Source organism: Scyliorhinus torazame, chromosome 21 (assembly GCF_047496885.1).
Source record: "Scyliorhinus torazame isolate Kashiwa2021f chromosome 21, sScyTor2.1, whole genome shotgun sequence".
Classification (NCBI taxonomy): domain Eukaryota; kingdom Metazoa; phylum Chordata; class Chondrichthyes; order Carcharhiniformes; family Scyliorhinidae; genus Scyliorhinus; species Scyliorhinus torazame.
The window spans coordinates 126386133-126409746 of NC_092727.1; the positions used below are offsets into that span (position 1 = coordinate 126386133).

Here is a 23614-nt window from a genome sequence, read left to right on the forward strand (position 1 = left end):
TTCTCCCTCTCGGAGGGTTGTGTAAGTTCCACTGTTGAATATATTTCAGGCTGGGATAGACAGATTTTTGGTCTCTTGGGGAATTAAAGGATATGGGGAACAGGTGGGAAATGAAGTTGAAGCCAAGATCAGCCCTGATGGTATTGACTGGTGGAGGAGGCTCAACAAGACCACTCCAGCTCCTGTTTCTAATGTTCTTATGGGGTGGGATTCTCCGACCCCCCCCGCCGGGTCGGAGAATCGCCGGGGGGCTGCGTGAATCCCGCCCCCGCCGGCCGCTGAATTCTCCGGCACCGGAGATTCTGCAGGGGCGGGAATTGCGTCCTGGGGGGGGGCACGGGGCGAGCTGGCCCCGGGGGGTGCCCCCACGGTGGCCTGGCCCGCGATCGGGGCCCACCGATCCGCGGGTGGGCCTGTGCCGTGGGGGCACTCTTTTCCTACGCGCCGACCATCAGCCTCCGCCATGGCCGACGCGTAGGTGAACCCCCCCTGCGCATGCACGGGGATGACATCAGCAGCCGCTGACGCTCCCGCGCATGCCGGCCGGCGGAGTTCTTCGGCCCCGGCTGGCGAGGCGCCAAAGGCCTTCCACGCCAGCCGGCGGGGCGCCAACCACTCCGGGGAGGGCCTAACCCCTAAAGGTGCGGAGGATTCCGCACCTTTGGGGCGGCCGGATGCCGGAGTGGTTCCCGCCACTCCATACCGCCGGGACCCCCCGCCCCGCCGGGTAGGGGAGAATCCCGCCCATGTTTTAGGACAAATGGGTGACATTCAGTCCATCGTTCCTGTGTCAGCTGTTTTTGGTAAATGTATCCAAATAGTCCCACATCCTGCTCTTTCCAGTGACCCTGTAATATTTTTCTTTCAAGTACTTTCCAAATTCCCTTTTGGAAGTTACAATTGAATCTGCTTCCACCGCCCTGTCAGTCAGCATGTTCCAGATTTATAAATAGAGCAGGACACTCAACTCCTGGAGTAGAGTTTGAACTCACTGCCCACTGACACTGACAGTCCAGGCTTGACAAGTGAGCAAAATAAGGAATTTGGAAATACAGAAGGCCGCTGTTGTTTATTGATCAATAGATCTCCACAATAGGGGAGATCACAAAACATCAGACACTGATCAATAAGATCTGTCTGTTGGCATCTCTTTACCAAGTCGATACATTATACATGATAGGATTGGTTGCGACAGTGTCCCCAGTGAGTGAGCTCTAATCATTCGCCATCTCCTGCAAACCCCCCAACATATGAAGGCCCGTGTGAAGGAATCGGCGGCACGCACACAGGGATCACCTGGCCGGACAGTGGATTGTTACCAGATAGGAGTCAGACTTTGTCAGACAATGAGGAGCAGCAGAGTTGTCTTCATCCTCCTCTATCCCGTGGACAAGACCCACTGATACTGCCAACCCTGGACCAACACCCTGTGGTGATGCTGGTATGACCTTTGGAGCGTGGATGGGGAGCTGTGGTAGTGGGAAGGATTGGAAGGATAGAGGGAAGATGGAGTGAAGGAGTGAGGGAGAGGGAAGGGGTGGAATGGACTAAGGGGGAGGGAAGGTGGATTTTGTGTAGGGGGGTGGTTTGAAATAGGGGGAGGGGAGAGAGAGAGAATGTCAGAAAGATTAGGATTAGGATTAGGATTCCATTGACAGTCCAATGCCACCAGGTTACATGGTCACCCTGAGTTGTACAGCTGCGTCTCCCTCAAAATGTTCCCCGCACCACCCCCTGACACCTTCGAGATGATGTAGTCCACACTGCACCTCTGGCACCCAGCCCGAGATGTAAGGAGCCTCTATCCTCACCACCCATCCCTGCCAACAGGGGTACTGATGTCTGCCGCAACCGATGTTAGCAATAGGTTCTGTGGTCCCTGTCCTGTTTCTCCCAGTATGGTCTACTGTGGGTCTCCTCACTGTGCTGATCCACCAGGAGGGTGGCATCTAGCTGTGTGGTGGAGACGTTCATCTCCGTGATAAGAGCCTGGTGTGTGGGCAGGTCCTACAGATGGGGGTGAGCGAGGGATGTGTGCGTTTGCTGGGACCTTAGCTGTTGTTATGTGGAGCCTGGGTTTAACACACAGGTTATGACAGAGAGCTAGTCAGGTTTCCTGGCCCGGGACGAGATGGATGGGATCATGGGCGTGGTGGACAGGCAGGGCTTAGAGATACCTCGTGATCTCAGACATCCCAATCTCAAGGGGGATACTCCAAATCCATTCCCGCTCGCTACAACATTTGGAAATTTTTCCGGAAGATCACGGCCAGAGTTAATCTACAATGGTTTATATTGTCTGAATCCCAACACATATAACAGCTTTTGAAAAAGTATCAAACATTCAGATAACAGAAGAGTTCTGATTTTTGCAGGACTGCTCTCCGGTCTGTGCTGAATTCTAAACAATCTCAGTTGTAGGGGTAGCAGGTTTCAGCTGGGTGGCGATTAGAGTCAGTGTGAGAGAATCAGTCAGGATTGTGGGTATGATTGTAATCCAATGACTCTACTGGAGACGGTAAGCGTGCGAGCATCGGGTAACAACGTAATTAATCGTGTCTGTGATTAACTTTCCACCTCCTGCCTTGCTCTTACCCTATAGTTAAGTAACCTGCTGACATTTACTGATTACACTCATATGTGACAAATGGTTCTGGGGGGGTAGTCACACCAGAGAATTCAAGGAGTTAGAAGAATTAGAGGAACTAAGCAACTGTGACAGGCTTAGCATTAGAGTGCAGACACTGACATGATGCCCTTTAACATATCCTGGTTCTTGAATTCGTTCTCAAACCTGGCACTATTTCGGAGAGTCAGGAAATTCTGTCCAATGTCCTGCCCAATATTTGTCCTTGACCCAATTTCTAAAAGGGGATTGTCTGATCATTCTCACATTGCTGTGTGTGGGATCTTTCTGTGTGAACATTGACTGCTACATTTCCTATGTTACAATAGCGACTACACTTCTACTTCATTGGCTGGAAAGTGCTTTGGGCCAACCTGAGGCAATAAACGTTGCTGGATAAATGGAAGGTCATTTTTCCTTAATTGCACAAACCTGCTGGATTGAGAGACTGGCAGTTCAGCTTGGCCAAGTTGGTCTGGTCCATCAATCGTTTCTACCATAAACTTTCAATAAAAGTGCATCATTCCGAAATGTTGCTGACCTGAATTGAGCTGTGGGTCACAGAGATTCTGTGTGAGACTTGTGAGTTTCGAACAGTTTTATTGCAGGTACTTTGAAAAATATTGTTACGTGGATGAAATGCAGGCAGAGTAAATAGCAAACTGGTTATTCATTTTGTCACCCAGGTGAAAATGGAGAAATATTTTAACAGCTTTATTTATGGACATTAAGTTCCACATTCATCTCTCCTGTGACACATTTAAAGCTTGGGGGTTTCTCTTGTTGAGGCTTTGTAGGTTTGTGAGCTGGATAGACTTGGTTGAAGTCTGGGTCTGGATGTGGGGTGCGGAGGGATTGGGAAACAGAGGGCAGTTGTTTGAGATGTGAGAATCACATGCCAATATCACCTAGCTCGGGATTTAACATCTTAACGGAAAGTTTAAAAATGTCCTTTCCTTCACAGCGAATCAGAACATCAGGATTGCTCCTGTTGGAAACCATACTTGCAGGCTCCATCCTGCTGTATTTTCCAGTAAGTATTGTTGTAGCTGGTCAATGCAGAACCTTCCGAATTAATCCCACAGGTACTCAGGGATAGCACCTGTGCCACCTGTTCCAGGTAACCCACCCCCCACCACCACCACCACTGGCAGTGTCTATCCCAGATAGAGTCAAAATTGGGCAACACCTGCCCCAGATACCTTCCCCCACCCCCAAACCACCGGGAAGGTCACCTTTCCCAGATACCGCACCTCCCCTCCCCCAGCCTCCCAGATGCAACCCCAAAACACTGGCAAAATACTCAGTTCCAGGCACCTGCTTCCAAACCTTTGGATAATGAGTTCCACTGCACTCAGGGTGGGTCACGAACCACAGTTTTAATGATATAATTATACAGCCCAAGAGGCCATTCTGCCCATCATGCCTGTGCAAGCACTGTGCTACAGCTCTCAAATTAGTCCCACCCTCCCGCTGTCTCCCTGGAGCCTAGCAAATTTTCTAGTTTATATCTGATTCCCATAATCTCCACACACACTCTAACAAAACAATGTAGAAAAACAGGAATACAAGCCAATTGAATTCCAATCAGCTCCCCCTGGGGCTGGTTTAGCACAGTGGGCTAAACAGCTGGCTTGTAGTGCAGAACAATGCCCGCGGGTTCAATTCCCGTACCAGCCTCCCCGAACAGGGGCGATTTGGGGCTTTTCACAGTAACTTCATTGAAGCCTACTTGTGACAATAAGCGATTATTATTATTATTATTCTTCTATACCTCCATCCAGCTAACTGTCTCTTTCGGAAGAACTCTGAATGACCCTGGTTGACTCTGTCCCTGACCACTGTTTGATCCTCAAACATAAGCAGATCTAATTGAACTGCAATGGTTGTGTCACATTGCAGCCAGCAATTATACTGTTGGTGAATCAGTGCCTCAATTGAGAGCTTTCCTTTGTAGATGGGTGACAGATGGCTCATTCTAAATTTGGATGGTGAATTTACATGTTTGACGCATCTAATGATAATTGCTCACTTTTGTCATCTCATTCCTGATCGAGGATTAGTCAGTTTTATTTTTAACCATTAAAGCTGTAATTCCAACAGCTCTCACTGAATTTGCCTCACATTGAAATGATGAAAAGTTGAGCTGATTGACAATTGCCGCACTCCCCTCTCCAATTCATTTACCCTCGTCTTGGGACAACGTTGTGATCTTCAAGTTATGATTGGGATATGTCATGCCAGGTGTAACACAGAAGCGTTAAGCAGTAAACCACTTTCAATATTGTCCTAGTAATGTTTTGATAATTTGAAGTAAAATAAATGTACTGAAGGGATTTCACTGTTACACTTGTGCCTCTAAATAAATTTAAAAATTATAGAAAATATACTCCATTTCACCTTTGTTCAAACAGCCTCTCCTACTGCCTCAGTGTAACATTTCCGTTTCCTAACTCATCCAGCTTTCTGATCTCTGATGGGGAGTTGCCTATTTATCAAGGTAGAAGTTTTAGACAGTAGACTCACCAGGTTCTAGGCTGGGATTCAAACTCATTCCATACAAGCCCCATAGAGGAAGGGGAGTTTCATCCTGACAATCTTGAGATTTGGATCCTAATAAAAGAAGCAACTGCCTCCCGCAGGCTCAGGACATCGCCAGGTAGCTTTACAACCAATAGAATTATACCACTGTTGTTACATACAAAACAACAACCAATTAGCACTCAGCAAGGTCCTGACTGGAATATGATTACAACCAGATATTTTGTTTTGATCAATGTTAACTGAGGGATAGGTTTTAACCCAGGACATCAAAGAAGCGCCTTGATTCTTCACAATAGTGGTATGGGATATTATACACCCACTGGGAAGGGCAGATGGAGCCTCCATTTAACATGTATCTCGTGTCACAATTTGCACCTCTAATCAGGAACATTTACTGAGCGCAGTACAAATCCAGAAACCACTCCAACCTGGAATTCTAAAGGAAGGAGGCAGAATGGGATTTAAAATGAACCAAAAGCAAAAATAATATCAGCGTTTTGGATCATCAAAAGTGAGCTTTTAAAGTTAAATGTGTTTAAAAGATTTGCCTCTGTTGTGCCACCTCTTCATATTGTGTCGAGAGCTGAGGTTCCTGCGTCCTCACTGCAAGCACAGTGCCCTGATGTTTAACAGTCTGCATCTCTCCTCTGGAAAGTGCTGATTTCCAGCTATCCTCCATTACTTCATCCATGTGGCCAAAATTCAGAGCGTTAATGAATCAACCAAGAGGTGGGTCACAGGCAAGGCCAGTTCTGTCCTCACCCAAGGTGCTCACATCTCCATTGACTAGCAGTGGCCTCTAGAAACTGTACTGATGAGCCCAGACTGCTGAACTGATGAGAGCACAGGGCTAGAAAACGTCTTCAGAGGTACATTTACCAATTGGACCAAGGTGAGAAGGGATAACCCCTGAATTTGAACCAAATTGTGTTGATAGCTTCTGAGTATAGTACTGCTAATGTCACGTTTTGGATCTCTGCCCTCAATAGAATGCAGCAAAAGAGATGGCAGAGAATACACAAGCAGGTATTAGAAGGCAAGCAAACCTTCAACACAGTGAAATGCAATGGCAGTGCATTTCAATGGCAGCACGGTAGCACAAGTGGATAGCACCGTGGCTTCACAGCGCCAGGGTCCCAGGTTCGATTCCCCGCTGGATCACTGTCTGTGCGGAGTCTGCGCGTTCTCCCCGTGTCTGCGTGGGTTTCCTCCGGGTGCTCCAGTTTCCTCCTACAGCCCAAACACGTGCAGGTTAGGTGGATTGGCCGTGATAAATTGCCCTTAGTGACCAAAAAAGGTTAGGAGGGGTTATTGGGTTACGGGGATAGGGTGGAAGTGGGTCGGTGCGGACTTGATGGGCCGAATGGCCTCCTTCTGCACTGTATGTTCTATGTTCCTCTGAACACATCCTCACACCCAGACCAGTGTTCTGGGCATTTAACAAATGTTTTAAAATAAATTCCTTAACCTGTGACTTACACCCGATTGTCGAATCTTTCAGATTGTTGGGCCTGTGTTAAAGTACGCTTTTGTTTGTGTTCTTCCATCAGGTGTTTATCCTATACTTTCAGCCCAGTGTTTTCCGATGTGTTCTCCTGCGGTGGGTGCGGACTCTGGGATTTGCCATCATCTACGGAACAGTAACATTGAAGATTTACAGGTACCAGGGCCAGTGAATGTCTGGAGGCCACCACGTTGAGTTCTGATGGACCTCCCTTTACTGGTCAAGTTTCATCAGCCGGTCAGGTCATGGGATGAATGTTACATCTATTGGGTGGATCTAGGTGTGCCCCATTTATACTGGCTGTGAGTCTGTCTGCATGGGCAGCACTTTATTTGAGGAAATGATTATACTTTATTAAAAACAGAAGCAAAGTACTGTGGATATATTATTTTATTGATGGACGTGGGCTAAATGTATGAATAAATAACTGGAAATCTATTAATATTATGGCTGCAAACAGTTTCCATCAACTTTTCCCATTATAAATTCCTATGTCCACACAAAATCACACCCTCCTGCCAGGCAAGTGTCATGACAGGTGATAGGATGTTTTGTTCATTCATTCAAGAGATGTCAGTGTCGCTGGCTTACGCGATATATTCCCAACCAAATCGGGGCGGGATTCTGGAGTGCTTCCTGCCCATGCAGGGGCAGGGGGAGGAGTGTCAAATTCTGGCCTTTGTCACTTCATTGGGTCACTATTAAGCTGTTCTACATAAGGAACAAGATTCACCTGAAATCTGAATGAAATCCAGTGTTCCTGTAGGAAACCATGCATTCCAATGTCTGCTGTTATTTGAATGGGCTGCAAAACTACAATGCAACATAATGAAAGTTAATGAGCTCTCCATTAGAGTAGGAATTAAATTGAAACTTAGATGATAAATTTAGGCAGAGATGACTACATAGTTTGCTGTAACTGCAACATTATTCAGCATGTGCAATGTTACCTAAAGAAAGTTTTAGCTTCTAGGGCGGCACGCGGCACAGTGGTTAGCACTGCTGCCTACGGCACTGAGGGCACAAGTTCGAATCCCGGCCCTGGGTCACTGTCCGTGTGGAGTTTGCACATTCGCCCCGTGTCTGCGTGGGTTTCGCCCCCACATCCCAAATGTGTGCAGGGTAGGTGGATTGGCCACGCTAAATTGCCCCTTAATTGGAGAAAAAAAATAATTGGGTGATCTAAATTTATTTTTAAAAAGGAAGTTTTGACTTCCTAATTTAACAAAATACAATTGTTCCACCTGTTAGGGTCTTGTCACTCTGTCTTCATTCATTCAACATATCAGAATCCTGTTCTTGTGAAATGCCTTGGGCCATTTCTCTGTGTTAAAGTTGCTATATAAATGCAAGCTGATGTTGCTTATTCTTCCGACTCTCTGCTAACGTTTGTACTTCTTCTTCCTCCCACTTCCTTCTCCCTTTTTAAAATCTATTTTTCATCTCTCCCTTCCTTTCTCATTCTACCCCCTCCTTTTTTACCTCTCATATTTTCCTCTCCAGAGTGCTGAAGGTGTTCCTATCCCGTACTGCCCAGAGGGTGCCCTATATGACTTGCTGCAGGGTGCTAAAGATGCTGGGTGTCATCATGCTAACAGTCTGTTGGTTCCTCATCGCTTGGACAGTGGCTGCCTGGGAAAACATGGACAGGAAGATCCCGCTGGTCATCCAGTCACGAACACCAGATGGACAATTGTTCAAAATGTGCCAGCTCGATCGTTGGGACTACATGATGGCCACTGGTAGCATTTACTACTTTTATTGTCCTGTGTTTATAGGAGTTTTCAGGAAATTTGTAGGCATAACATTTCAATACAAATATTTTTGTTCAGAGTGCTCCCCGATGGCCCATGTTAAAAATACATCTGGAAAATATCAATTGATCTTTCTTAATTCCAATGACCAAATATTTGCTGAGGGAATATGGAAAGTATTGAAAGCATTCGCTGTCATTAAACTATAAATGACAAGGAAGAGTTTCGGCTTTAATTGCAAATTGCTACAAATTCTTGGATGGTATACATTGGCAAATGAGGTTTGTGTCCCTTTCCAGTATTTGCTTGCATTTAAATGTGATTAGCGGGTTGGACACAATATGCTCCGCCCTACCGTGATGCTCCCTCCTCTCAGGCGGAAGTCTCGAGGGGGTGAATTACTACAAGTATTGACAAACGGGGATTGGCCGCCATGGATACAGAAGGGGGATCAAGAAGCTAAAACAATCTGAAAAACCGTTCTAAAGTCTTGGGCGTGTTGGGACGTGGCTGCCTGGTCCGGGGGCAGTACTGGGTAGTGACTTGGTGCCAAGTCCGTGGACTTGGATTGGGGTGGCCTGGCACAGACCCTCATTACTGCCGTCTGTCTTTTAAACGCATCCTTTGGTTCTACTTACAGGCTCCTGTCTGCTCACACTGCTGAGTACTGCCTGTGTCCTTTGAATGTTCAAAAGGCCTCTGATCATCTGGGAGCCCACCCAGGCTGTCCCTCTGGACACCCTCATATCCCAGCTGTTTCAACAAGGAGATGGGCGTGGCCAAGCTCAATCAGGAGCCCACCAGGTATTGGCATTCCTTGGAAACGCTGACGAAGCAGGGGATCAGCAGAACACACCCTACCAGAGGACACCTGCACCGGCCTTACAGAACCCTCCCAGATTCTCTACCCCTCTCAGGGCAGAGGACTCACCAGTGACCTCCTGGTGAGACTGGCAGCCCCCCTCTCCGCGACCCCATTCCACGAGTGCTTTTTTTACTCTCGTGCTTTTGCCCGCCACACCAAACCTGAAATCACCGCGTTCATTTTCCTGAAAAAAGCCTTTGGGGCAAAAATCGGAAGACATTGAAAAAAGAAGAGCAGTCCCGGATGGACCGTCATCTTCAACGTCTGGACCCTCCCCGCCAGCGTCAGTGGGAGCATGTCCCATCTGCGGAAGTCCCTTTTCATTTGACCGACCGCTTTGCCCAGATTTAACCTATGAAGCTGCCCCCAATCCCTGCCACTTGAATCCCCAGATATCTAAAACTCCTCTCAGCCACTTTAATAGGTAACTCCTTCAGTCTCCTTTCCTGCCCTCGTGCCTGGATCACGAACATCTCGCTCTTTCCCATATTTAACTTGTAACCTGAAAATCGCCCAAATTCTCCGAGTATCTCCATGATTTTGGCCATCCCTCCCACCGGGTCTGTGACATAGAGCAGCAAGACGCCCGCATAGAGAGAGACCCTGTGATGACAGCTCACCTTCAACCATCCCAAAAGTTTCAAAAATGTCTGCATTAACACTGTTAAAGTGAATCACCACAAAGTTAGGGCTGGTACTTAACAGTGTAAGGACCCGTTTAATGACAAGATTAATTTTCCTGTAATACACTCAAATCCTTTGACACTGTGCAATTTTATTCCTGCAGGTAACAAATTATTCCTGGAGATTTATAGAACTATAAATGCTAAATTTATTTTAAAAGTCTTACTTTTCCTTTCTCTTTCAATCCATTCTTTCTTTTCCTCTCTCATTTCTCTTTCTGGTCTAATTTGACTCTAATTCACCTACTTTATCAAGTGGGGCATGAACACTTGGATTGGTTGGACCCAGTGACCATTACTGTGCTGTATTCCTGGTGTAATCACATTTCCTTCTCCAATGTTCCTCTGTTTATTTATTAATCCTTAAATCTCATTTGTTAAGTAGATGGGTGTTGGTTATTTAAGATAACACAAATCACTCCCACCATTGGCTGAAAAGCCGGTCAGGACATTCTGAATTCAGAAACACGATGTACAAATGCAAATCTTTCTGGTTCATTCGCATTGCAACATTTGTAACCACTGTTGGATGCAGCAATGGAAAAACTTATGATTGTCAATGAGCTATTTCAAATCTGTTTGATCATTCCACGTTTATTTTACAGCATCACTCAATAAGGAAGCTTCCCATTGTGGCATTTATCCTTGTAAACTCTCGATTTCAAAGTATAAGAACTACTTGTACCATTGACATGTGGATTCAAAAGCCCTGACAGCTCTCCACCTTTCCTGTTATTTCAACATTCTCTCTATTTGATGTGGGTGTCACTAGCAAGGCCAGAACTAGTTGCCCATCCCGAATTGTCCTTGAAATGAGTGTCTCACTCGGCCATTTCAGAGAGGCCAGTTGAGAGTTAACCGCTATGGAGTCACATGTAGGCCAGACCAGGTATGGACGGCAGATTTCCTTCCTTAAAGGACATTAGTGAACCAGATGGGTTTTTACGGCAATCGATGATGGTCTGTGGTCACTGTTACTGAGATTAGCTTTATATTCCACATTTATTAACTGAATTTTTAAGTTCAACCAGGTGCCTTGCTGGGATTTGAACCCCATTCTCCAGAGCATTATCTTGACCCTCTGGGTTACTAGTCCAGTGACAGCACCACCATACCACCCAATTTATCAGAGGTACATCAATCCACTGATTGGTCAGTGGGACATCAATCCAACCCCAGGATGGGCCTGTCACTAGTTTGGTCATTTCACTCAGTGAGGTCACATAAAGATGTGAGGGGAGGTGGTAGCCTAATGGTATTGTCACTGAAATAATAATCTAGAGACCCAGGGTAATGCTAATCCTAAGGACCCTGGCTCGAATCCTACCAAGGCTGATGGCGAAGTTTGAACTCAATAAGAATCTGGAATTACCAAGTCTCATGATGGCCATTAAACCATTATCAATTGTTGTAAAAACACAGTTTTAGGGAAGGAAATCTGCCATTCCTAACTGGTCTGGCCTACATGTGACTCTAGACCTAGATCTAGATGTGGTTGACTCTTAAACGGCCTAGCAAGCTGCGCAGTTCAAGGGCAATTATGGATGGTCAACAAATGCTGGCCCAGGCAACAACACCCACTGGCGCCATGAATGAATTTATAAACCAAACATGTGACAAAATGTCACATTGGTGCTCGTTGACGTTGGGGTTGGGATAGGTTGTTCGGGCAGAGTAGAGGGAGCTTTACCCTGTGTTGAACCAAGCTATATCTGACACTAAGTTCCAGCAAAATCCATTTCCCATCGGTGACATGCCTACCATTAGGAATTAAAAATAAATTGATGCAAAGTAAACCCAGCTCACAATCTGCTCTAATGATACTTGCGTTGAAATTAGACGCAGGCATGTTAGTGACATTCATGTTGTTCACGGGAAAGAAGGAATCACACAAACTTTCTGCAAATCCCCTAAATCGTTTTTCTATTGGCCTTCCCCTTCATCGTACAGCTGGTAACTAATAATGTGGGACCAGATTTGATGACAAAAGCTGTAAGAAATGACAAATTGATCTTGCTGTAGCCAAAGTCATTGTGAATTGCCTGAAGCTCTTCTGTCTATCTCCAGCTGTCCATCAGTGTTGCCCCTTTTTGGAGCAATGATGTGGAACAGACTGATGAGTAAACAAACTAACTATGTCTTATTAAAGCTGAAACTTTGCTCTTGACGGTTCTATGCTCTCTTTGTGATAGTGCCCAAGCTGAAACCACTCGATTTAATGAGAGAGGCTTGCTCAGCAACAGAAAGCAAAGCAATGCCATGGGGATGTTACATATGTTACAGTAAGAAGAATTCACAAACACATCCTAAACTGAATGGCCCAACTCCAAGACAGAGATGTTGCCAACCCTCCAGGATTGCACTGGAGTTGCCAGGAATTAATTAATGCTCTGACCAACCTTAGACAAAAATCATTGGGATTTTAAAAAGTGTTTTCTTTCCATTTTCTCCAAATAGTGTTATTTATTCATTATAAAAATGTTGGCCATAAGGTGGGAAAGTTGGGGCAGGGCGGTCTATCACGAATATGTCCAACCAGTTGGCAACCCGAGCACTGGGGTCAATAGGGCCTGAAGAATTGTGTTTGACCTGATTAACTCACTGATTCATTAATCTCTATTCACAATATCTAAAATCTAGTCATCACAGGGACCAAGATGGCCACATATAAAGAAAGACTTGCATTTATATAGTGCCTTTCAGATCCTCAGGACTTCAGAAAGTGCTTCAAACCCAATAAACCCACACACCATGGGACATATACCCACAGAGTTACACTGGGATGTATTCCCACAGAGTTAGACTGGGATATATTCCCACAGAATTAAACTGGGATATATTCCCACAGAATTAAACTGGGATATATTCCCACAGAGTTACACTGGAATGTATTCCCACAGAGTTACACTGGAATGTATTCCCACAGAGTTAGACTGTGGGAATATACTCCCACAGAGTTACATTGGGGTATATTCCCGGAGAGTTACACTGGACTATATTCCCACCGAGTTAGACTGGGATGTATTCCCACAGAGTTACACTGGGATGTATTCCCACAGAGTTACACTGGGATGTATTCCCACAGAGTTACACTGGGATATATTCCCACAGTGTTAGACTGGGATATATTCCCACAGAGTTAGACTGGGATATATTCCCACAGAGATACACTGGAATGTATTCCCACAGAGATACACTGGAATGTATTCCCACAGAGTTACACTGGGATATATTCCCACAGTGTTAGACTGGGATATATTCCCACAGAGTTAGACTGGGATATATTCCCACAGAGTTACACTGGAATGTATTCCCACAGAGTTACACTGGAATGTATTCCCACAGAGTTAGACTGTGGGAATATACTCCCACAGAGTTACATTGGGGTATATTCCCGGAGAGTTACACTGGACTATATTCCCACCGAGTTAGACTGGGATGTATTCCCACAGAGTTACACTGGGATATATTCCCACAGTGTTAGACTGGGATGTATTCCCACAGAGTTACACTGGGATGTATTCCCACAGAGTTACACTGGGATATATTCCCACAGAGTTAGACTGGGATATATTCCCACAGAGTTAGACTGGGATATATTCCCACAGAGATACACTGGAATGTATTCCCACAGAGCTAGACTGGGATATATTCCCACAGAGTTACACTGGGGTGTATTCCCACAGAGTTAGACTGGAATGTATTCCCACAGAGTTAGACTGGGATATATTCCCACAGAGTTAGACTGGAATGTATTCTCACAGAGTTAGACTGGGATGTATTCCCACAGAGTTACACTGGAATGTATTCCCACAGAGTTAGACTGGGATATATTCCCACAGAGTTACACTGGGATATATTCCCACAGAGTTAGACTGGAATGTATTCCCACAGAGCTAGACTGGGATATATTCCCACAGAGTTACACTGGGATATATTCCCACAGAGATACACTGGAATGTATTCCCACAGAGCTAGACTGGGATATATTCCCACAGTGTTAGACTGGGATATATTCCCACAGTGTTAGACTGGGATATATTCCCACAGAGTTACACTGGGATATATTCCCACAGAGTTACACTGGGATATATTCCCACAGAGATACACTGGAATATTCCCACAGAGTTAGACTGGGATATGTTCCCACAGAGTTACATTGGGGTATATTCCCGGCGAGTTACACTGGAATGTATTCCCAATGAGTTAGACTAGGACATATTCCCACAGAGTTACACTGGGACATATTCCCACAGAGTTACACTGGGATATATTCCCACAGTGTTAGACTGGGATATATTCCCACAGTGTTAGACTGGGATATATTCCCACAGAGTTACACTGGGATATATTCCCACAGAGATACACTGGGATATATTCCCACAGAATTAGACTGGGATATATTCCCACAGAGTTACACTGGGATATATTCCCACAGAATTAGACTGGGATATATTCCCACAGAGATACACTGGGATGTATTCCCACAGAGTTACACTGGGATGTATTCCCACAGAGTTACACTGGGATATATCCTCACAGAGTTACACTGGGATATATTCCCACAGAGTTACACTGGAATGTATTCCCACAGAGTTAGACTGGAATGTATTCCCACAGAGATACACTGGGATATATTCCCACAGAGTTAGACTGGGATATATTCCCACAGAGATACACTGGAATGTATTCCCACAGAGATACACTGGGATATATTCCCACAGAATTAGACTGGGATATATTCCCACAGAGATACACTGGAATGTATTCCCACCGAGTTAGACTGGGGTGTATTCCCACAGAGTTACACTGGGATGTATTCCCACAGAGTTACACTGGGATATATCCTCACAGAGTTACACTGGGATATATTCCCACAGAGTTACACTGGAATGTATTCCCACAGAGTTAGACTGGGATATATTCCCACAGAGATACACTGGACTATATTCCCACAGAGTTACACTGGGATGTATTCCCACAGAGTTACACTGGAATGCATTCCCACAGAGTTAGACTGGGATGTATTCCCACAGAGTTACACTGGAATGTATTCTCACAGAGTTATACTGGAATGTATTCCCACAGAATTAGACTGGGATATATTCCCACAGAGTTACACTGGAATGTATTCCCACAGAATTAGACTGGGATATATTCCCACAGACTCCATTGGAATACATTCCTTTTAAAAAATATATTTTTATGGAACATTTTAATTTATGACAAACATAGAACATAGAACATAGAACAATACAGCGCAGTACAGGCCCTTCGGCCCACGATGTTGCACCGAAACAAAAGCCATCTAACCTACACTATGCCATTATCATCCATATGTTTATCCAATAAACTTTTAAATGCCCTCAATGTTGGCGAGTTCACTACTGTAGCAGGTAGGGCATTCCACGGCCTCACTACTCTTTGCGTAAAGAACCTACCTCTGACCTCTGTCCTATATCTATTACCCCTCAGTTTAAAGTTATGTCCCCTCATGCCAGCCATATCCATCCGCGGGAGAAGGCTCTCACTGTCCACTCTATCCAACCCCCTGATCATTTTGTATGACATGTCAAACACATAATCAAAATTTTATGTCCCAAAGTTCATCCTTGAACTGAATGTACAAGAAATGTGATTAGATTGTACACATGTGGTAGCCATAGTGACAATGTGATCAGTTTTCAGCATTGTGACAGATGGGATAACCACTGTAGCCTAAAAATACCTTGTTGTAACCTGAGGAGGGGGTGGCTGGTCCCAGCATACTGCCCCACACGACAACGCAAACTGAGGGTGTTAGATCCTGGCCTGGGGGCTTCATACTCTTTTCGGGTCGTTTCATAGAATCGACAGTGCAGAAGGAGGCCATGTGGCCTTTCGAGTCTGCACCAGCCCTTAGGAAAGAGCACCCTACTTAAGCCCACACCTACATCCTATCTTTAGACTGTGGGAGGAAACCCACGCAGACACGGGGAGAACGTGCAGACTCCGCACAAACAGTGACCCAAGCTGGGAATCAAACCTGAAGCACTGGAGCTGTGAAGCAACTGTGCTAACCACTGTGCTACCGTGCTGCTCGTGTCACTGTAGTGCTGTTTGTGGGCACGCCCGCCGCTGTTGTAGTGCAAACATTTCACTTTCCATGAAACATGGTGTTATCTCTGCAACCCCCCCCCCCCGCCCCGCCCCCAATCCCACTACTCTGATCATTCCTCCTTCCCCCCCCCCCCCACCCCTCCGCTACACCTCCCCGTTAGCTGCTGGTCATGAACAGGTCTTGGAAGATATTGGTGCACCTTTCATCCGATCCCATGATGGAAAGTTTTATTTTTCCGAACTTCAGGAATTCCGCTAGGTTGGGCAGCCAGTCTGCGGCCTTGGGTGGCGCTGCTGACCTCCATCCGGGCAGGAGTGTCCGCCAGGCAATCAGGGAGGCGACGGCCAGGGCGTCAGCTTCCTTCCCCTCAAAGAGTTCTGGCTGCTCCGACACCCCAAAGACCGCCACTACAGGGCTTGGCTCCACCCTCACCCCTTTGGACACGGCCTCAAATAGGTGGTACAGAACCCACTTAGCTTGGGATAGGCCCAGAACATGTGGGAGTGGTTGACCGGACGCCCTAACACTGATCGCACTTGTCCTCCACCTCCGGGAAGAACCCGCTCTCGTGTGTCCTGGTCAGGTGTCAGGCTCAGCCCTGCGCATGAGGAAGTAGAGTTCATCCTATACGGTATTTTGTTCCAGTCCTCCCACGGTCTCTCTGCTCAGTTCCTTCTCCCATATTTCTCTTGTCTCCTCTAGTGGGCCCTTACCTTCTCTAATAGCTGTTCCATATATGTCTGCGCATTTACCGTCCCCTAATTCGTCCTGTGCTAACAGCCTGTCCAGTAGGGTGTGATTGGGTAGCCGGGGGAAGTTTTCGGCCTCCGTACAGAGGAAGTCTCATCATTGCAAGTATCGGAGCTCATTCCCTTTCGGGAGCTGGAGTTTCTCTGTTAGCTCCCCAGGATTCCTACTCTACCGTCCTTGTAGAGATCCCTTACTGTCAGCACACCTTTACCCCTTCTCCAAGTTTTTTAAGTGCCGTCCATTTTTGCCGGAATGAACCTATGTTTCTGCAATGGGGCTGCAGCAGACATGTCTCTGAGTTTGATGTGGTGTCTGAGCTGGTTCCAGGTTATCATTGCCGGGCTCACTGAATACTTGGCTGAGGGGAATGGGAGTGGGGCAGTGGCCAATGACCACAGGGATGTTCCAATAGAGGGGGTCTCCTCCATCCGTAGCTATTCCGCCTCTGGCTCTCACAGTCACCCACCCCCACCCCCTCTGTGCTCCGTGTGTCTCCTCTGAATGCCTCTTCACCTCTTCGCTGATCTGAGAGCGATGGCCAATGGCTCATGTGCCAGAGTGGACAGCAGCAGGGACAATGGGCATCCCTGCCTCGTGCCCCTGTGGAGCCAGAAATAGTCAGTGTTGGTGATGTTCGCCCGCACGCTCACCGGGGCAGCGCTGTGCGGCAATTTCACCACAAGGTGAATGCTGGCCCAACCTGAACTGTTCCAGTACCTGAGGTACCTCCATTCGACTCTGTCGAAGGCCTTCTCTATGTCTGGGGAGGTGATCACGTCTGGTGACCTCTCCCAGGGTGGGGACACGATCACGTTCAGCAGGCGTCTGATGTTCGCCTCATCTGTCTGCCCTTGACAAACCTGGTCTGATCTTCTGCAATTACCTCCACAAGCAGCCCTCCAATCGCCTCACCAGGGCTCTCACCAGGACTTTGACGTCATTGTTCAGGAGTGAGATGGATCTGTATGATCCACACTCCGCCGGATCTTGGTCTTTCTTTGGGATCAATGAGATCGAGCCTGTGTCCGTGTGGGCAGCGAGGCCCCCTCGACAGCGAACATCTCCTGCAGGTGCGGGGCCAGTGCTATCGCAAACCTTTTGTAAATATGCACCGGGAACCCGCCTGGTCCCAGTGCCTTCCCTGACTGCATGGATTCCATGACCTTCTCTAGACCTGCCGGTGCTTTCCACCTCTTTCCCTCCCCCATAGCCGGGATTCCCAGCCCATTCAGGAACTGCTTCCTCTTTGAATCCCCCTCTGAGGGCTCGGAGGTGTATGGTCCCCGGTAGAAGGTCGCGATGGCTCTGTTGAATTCTTTTGGAGCCGTGACCACCTTACCGTTCCCGTCCCTGATCGCCGCTATCTCGCGTGTTTCCTCAGCTGATGTGAAAGTTAACGTGATCATTAAAGGACCCACATGCCTGGTGGAACTGGTTCACACTTTCCCAGTGGAGAGCAGGTCAAATCCATTTGTAATGTTTTCCTCTCCACATGCAGCTCCACTGCCTGGCCGTGCGTTACCGCTGTTCCACTTCCAATATAGAGCCAATCAGCCTTTTGGCCGCCCTCTCCTTCCTGTCTCTGAGTGCCTGGCATTATTTCCCCCCTGATCACTGCCTCCAGTGTCTGTCAGAGTGTGGAGGGGAGATCTCCCTGTTCTTGTTGCAGGTTACATACCTATTGATGACTTGGGTCATTCTTTCACTGAAGATCTTTTCAGTGAGGAGGGCGATGTCCGGCCTCCATGCGGGGGGGGGGCGCTAGACTCGACCCGTCTCCAACCTCACATCCAAGTAGTACTCCCGGAGGAATCAACTTTCTCACTACGAAGAAGTCTATAAGGGAGTAGGCTTTGTGGACATGGGAGAAAACTCCTCCCTCGGGTGGGTGAACTTTCAGTGGTCCACCTCCCCACACCCCCATCTGCTCCATGAAGGTGGTTCATTCCCTCGTCATTCCCGATTTGGCCTCCAATCTGGGGCTGCTCCTGTCTTTTTTGGTCCTTTACACAATTAAATTCTCCCCCCCATGATCAGCCAGTGGGAGTCAAGAACGACAATCTCTGCCATGATCTTTTTAATGTATTTGGCATCATCCATGTCAGAGGCATATATGTTGACTAATACCACCCAGGCCTACTCTAGGACCCCGCTACCATGATGTACCCCCCCACCCCCCCCCGGGTCAGTCACCTTGTTCGTCGCTGTAAAGGCTGTCCTTTTGTTAAATAGTATGGCCACCCACCTCGCCCTTTTGTCGAAGCATAACTGGTATGTCTGTCCCAGCCAGTCTTTCCTTACCTCAGTTGGTCCATCTCTCTGAAGTGGATCTCTTGAAGAAAGACTATGTTGGCCATCAGGCTTTTAAGATGGGTGAAGACTCTGGATCTTTTCACTGGTTCGTTCAGTCCCCTCACATTCCAGGTGATTATCCTGAGGGGAGTTTCTGTCCCCACTCCTCTGGGGCCAGCCATACTTTCCTCGTGGACATGACCCGCATGCCCCAGCTCGCCTTTGTTCTTGGGCAGTCCAAGATGGCCACCACCACCCTCCTCTTTCCAACCATCGCCACGTGTGACCCGTGTAACCAGCGCTCTGCCCTTCCTCCCTCCCCTCCCCCTCCTGTCCCTCTCTGAGCCCCTCTGCCCGTGGATTATCTCCTTTCCTTTCCGGGCTTCCCCCTTGCCTGCCCCCCTTGCATTAAACATGAAAATAATTGGATTGTAATAAAATACGCCTTTACTCCCCTTTAGTTTAACAATTACAATTAAGATTAATATGAAAGGGGCAGCACGGTGGCACAGTGGTTAGCACAGCTGCCTCACGACACCGAGGTCCCAGGTTCGAACCCGGCTCTGGGTCACTGGCCGTGTGGAGTTTGCACATTCTCCCCGTGTCTGCGTGGGTTTCACCCCCACAACCCAAAGATGTGCAGGGTAGGTGGATTGGCCACGCTAAATTGCCCTTAATTGGAAAAAATGAATTGGGTAATCTAAATTTATATTTAAAAAAGATTAACATGAAGTACAATTAAGATTAACATGGATTACAAAATACATCTTTAAACTTCAATGGTCTCAATAATACAGACTGGCTGTGATCAAATGCACATATTCCGCTCTGAACCCAAGTTAGTGTCTGTGAATTTCTCCTCAGAATCCCCCAGATGATTGTCATATTAGAGTTTCCAAACTCCACTCCCTAAAACACGCTTTAAAATCTACTCTCATAATAATGTTTTCGCTTAGTGGTTTGCATTCCAAAATCCAAACCAGGTTTTCTAAATGACACTTTAAAACAAAGCTTCCACTCCACTTTTAACAGGTAATCCAGACCAGGATTTTACACCAATCCCTTTTCTTTTATTAACTGCTTTTAGACAAACTTTTGAGATGTAGCTACCGATTTCCATGGTTACTTAAACTCACAGTCCACTGGCAATAGTAAAATCTTACAAACCAGAAAATCACTTCAGATATCTTTCTGACATCTTAACCTTCTCAGCTCTGTCTGACTTATCTTTAATGTCAGACTTCTTGGAAACTTCTCTTCATTTCTCCAGTTTCGTTAACTAACTGTTTTTCAGATCTCTGCACTTGTTTTCTTAACCATTACTCTATTGTGTGGCTTTTCTTCTAACAAAGCTGAGAGAGTTTTCCCTCTCTAGCCTCCTAAACTAAGTGTTTCTAGCAGAGATGTGAGACTTGTCTTCTCTTTGACTACCTATCTCCAACTGAAATCAAATTAGATAAAACCAAAACTCAAAAGCTTTCTACCTTACAAGGCCCCGGTTGCTAAGCAATCACTGGTTTATTTATTCTTCATGCCGTAGCCCTCCCTCAGCACAATAGAAACACAGTTAGAATTTAACCAACCCGCACACATACAAACACCTTTGCCCAGCATGAATCTAACTGTAGGTTTTACCCTTCCGGCACAGATACATTAAATTAAACCCACTTAAAATTATACCTTATTTCTAATGTTTACCAATATAAATATAAATCCCTTAAATCTACTTCTGTTTTGAATGGGGCTGTTTAGCACAGGGCTAAATCGCTGGCTTTGAAAGCAGACCAAGGCAGGCCAGCAGCACGGTTCAATTCCCGTATCAGCCTCCCTGACCAGGTGCTGGAATGTGGCGACTAGGGGCTTTTCACAGTAACTTCATTTGAAACCTACTTGTGACAATAAGTCATTTTCATTTCTTTTCGTTTTCCTAACAAAAACACATACACACAAATTCCTTTCCTGCTGTTTTAACTGGGACATTGACCTACTTGCAATAAGCAGCAACCGGGAATTTTCTACAAATGTGTGAAGCATTGGCACACATTTGCACAGCATAATTTCAAGGTCCAGGTATCAGATTCCCAATGGGAGATCCTTAAACCTGTTACATAGGAGTTAGAAAAAGTTGGCTGCAAAATAGACCAAAAACTAGTTAATTTACCTTCTACCGCATGGCACGGTAACATAGTGGTGGGCGGCACGGTAGCACAGTGATTAGCACTGTTGCTTCACAGCTCCAGGGTCCCAGGTTCGATTCCCGGCTTGGGTCACTGTCTGTGCGGAGTCTGAACTTTCTCCCCGTGTCTGCGTGGGTTTCCTCCGGGTGCTCCGGTTTCCTCCCACAGTCCAAAGATGTGCAGCTTAGGTGGATTGGCTATGCTATATTGCCCTTAGCATCCAAAAACATTATATGGGGTTACTGGATTATGGGGACAGGGTGGAAGTAGGTTGCCTTTTCCAAGGATTGGTGCAGACTCGATGGGCCGAATTACCTCTTTCTGCACTGTAAATCCTATGATTCTGTGACTATCCTGTTAGCTCCTTGATGGAACAAACATGGAGTTGTTGAGTAGTCACAGTGATCAATCTATCAAAGGGTGCGGTCTTCTGGCTGAGCACATTGGTGGGATCTTCCTATCCTGCTGACAGGTTTCCCGGTGGAGTGGGGTGAATTTAATGGGAAATTCCATTGCTAGCAGCGGAACTAGAAGATCCTGGGGTGGTGCACATCGTACCGCCAAGAAACACATCGCGGGGAAGCCAGAGAATCTCGCCCAATGAGTCTACAAAAGGCACAGACAAGAGGTGAGGAAAATCCCTGTCGGTGGAAAGATTTAGGAATCATAGGTCCAAAATCACCTGTTCATCCCACACTACGTTCACTCATACACATGTGTCATGTGTCTAATTACTCACATCCTGTATTCCAAAATGTTCTATTCTGAAAGAACTTGCTCTAATTTGCATTTGAATTCATCGATACGAACTGCTTCCACTGCGCTCCGGAAGAGAGCCTGCTCCACACACTGATCTCTCACTCACTGAAATATTGCAGCAGCCTCCACCATTTCGTCTCCAGTGGAGCCAGACAAAGTTTGCCTTTTTTCGCATTTTTCTGATCAGGCACCTTGGCCGGGATTCTCCAAAAACGCGGCTAAGTGTTGACGCCGGAGTAAACATTGGAGTGTTTCACGCCGGCGTCAACGGGCCTCTTAGCCCAGCGATTCCATGGCCCACAGGGGGCCAGCACGGCGCTGGAGTGCTCCGCGCTGCTCCAGCTGCCGTATGCGGCCCTGCACTCCAGGCCACGGGTCCGCGTATGCGTGCGGCGTCCGCTTCCGCACCGGCCCCGCGCAACATGGTGGGGCCACACAGCAGGCAGGCACGGAAGAAGGTAGGCCCCCCCCCCCCCCCAGATTGCGCGTGCCCGCCGATCGGTGACCCCGATCGTGGGTCTGGCCGTCGTGGAGCCCCCCCCCCCCCCCCCGGAGCCCCTCACCAGGACGGTCACCGTGATGCCGAGCTCCCACCGGGTGGAACCATCCGTGAACCATGCCGGCGGGAACTCAGTTAGTCGACCGCGGAGAATCGCCGCGGGGGCCTCTTTCAACGGCCCCCGACCGGCGCCGTGTTAACCGCGCGCGCGACTGGCGCCGATTCTCCAGTCGCCGGAGGTTCGCATCCCGGCGTTGGACCCGATCGCGGGTCTGAGGCCCCATTCCCCGCCCCCACGCCAAGCGTGATTTCGGCGCGGAGGCTCAGCGAATCCCAGCCTTTGTGTCTTCAAGAGTAGGATTTTTTTCAGCGAAAATCTACCAAAACCAGGCATAGAAGGCTGAAAACCAAGTGCCCTGGTGGGAGCTGCCTTGTGTGCAGCTGCCCCTTACATTGCCACCATCCTTCCCCTTTCTGAAAGTTATTATTGAAACCGCTTCCATCACCTTTTTAGGAAGCACATTGCAGATCACAACAACTTGCTGCTTTAAACATTTTTCTTCATCTCGCTTGTGTTCCTTTAGCCGATTATTTTAGATGTGTGTTCTCTATTTAAACATAAAAATATAGAATATAGGAGCAGGAGTAGCCACTCATCTTCTCGAGCCTGCTCCACCATTCAATATGATCATAGCTGATTTCTGGGGGAGATTCTCTGGGATCCCAGCAGCATGTTTGTCGGAGGCAGGCGGCCAGCCCACCCTTGGCCGCCAGCGGGAGCTCCTGATCCCACCACTGTAATGGGATTTCCCATTGGATCCACCCCAAGCTGCTGGGACACCCCTGGCACAGGTGCAACGTTGGCGGGACCAGGAGGTTAATAGCTGGAAGATCGAGTTCTATATCCCAATCCCATACTGCCGCTCTCCCCATAACCCTTGATCTTTTAAATGTTTACTAATCAATTTATTTAGGTTTGATTCCCGGCTTGGGTCACTGTCTGCACGTTCTCCCCGTGTCTGCGTGGGTCTCCTCCGGGTGCTCCGGTTTCCTCCCACAGG

At 47.3% G+C, this 23614-nt stretch overlaps 1 protein-coding gene across 1 annotated transcript in view; it reads left to right on the top strand.

The window, feature by feature from the left end:
* Window positions 1-23614, top strand: part of gpr179 (G protein-coupled receptor 179) — a 101176-nt gene that overhangs the window by 56120 nt on the left and 21442 nt on the right. The window contains exons 5-7 of the mRNA XM_072487502.1: window positions 3591-3659; window positions 6721-6830; window positions 8178-8416. Coding sequence (XP_072343603.1) covers window positions 3591-3659; window positions 6721-6830; window positions 8178-8416 — 418 coding nt within the window. The remainder of the gene's footprint in view (window positions 1-3590; window positions 3660-6720; window positions 6831-8177; window positions 8417-23614) is intronic.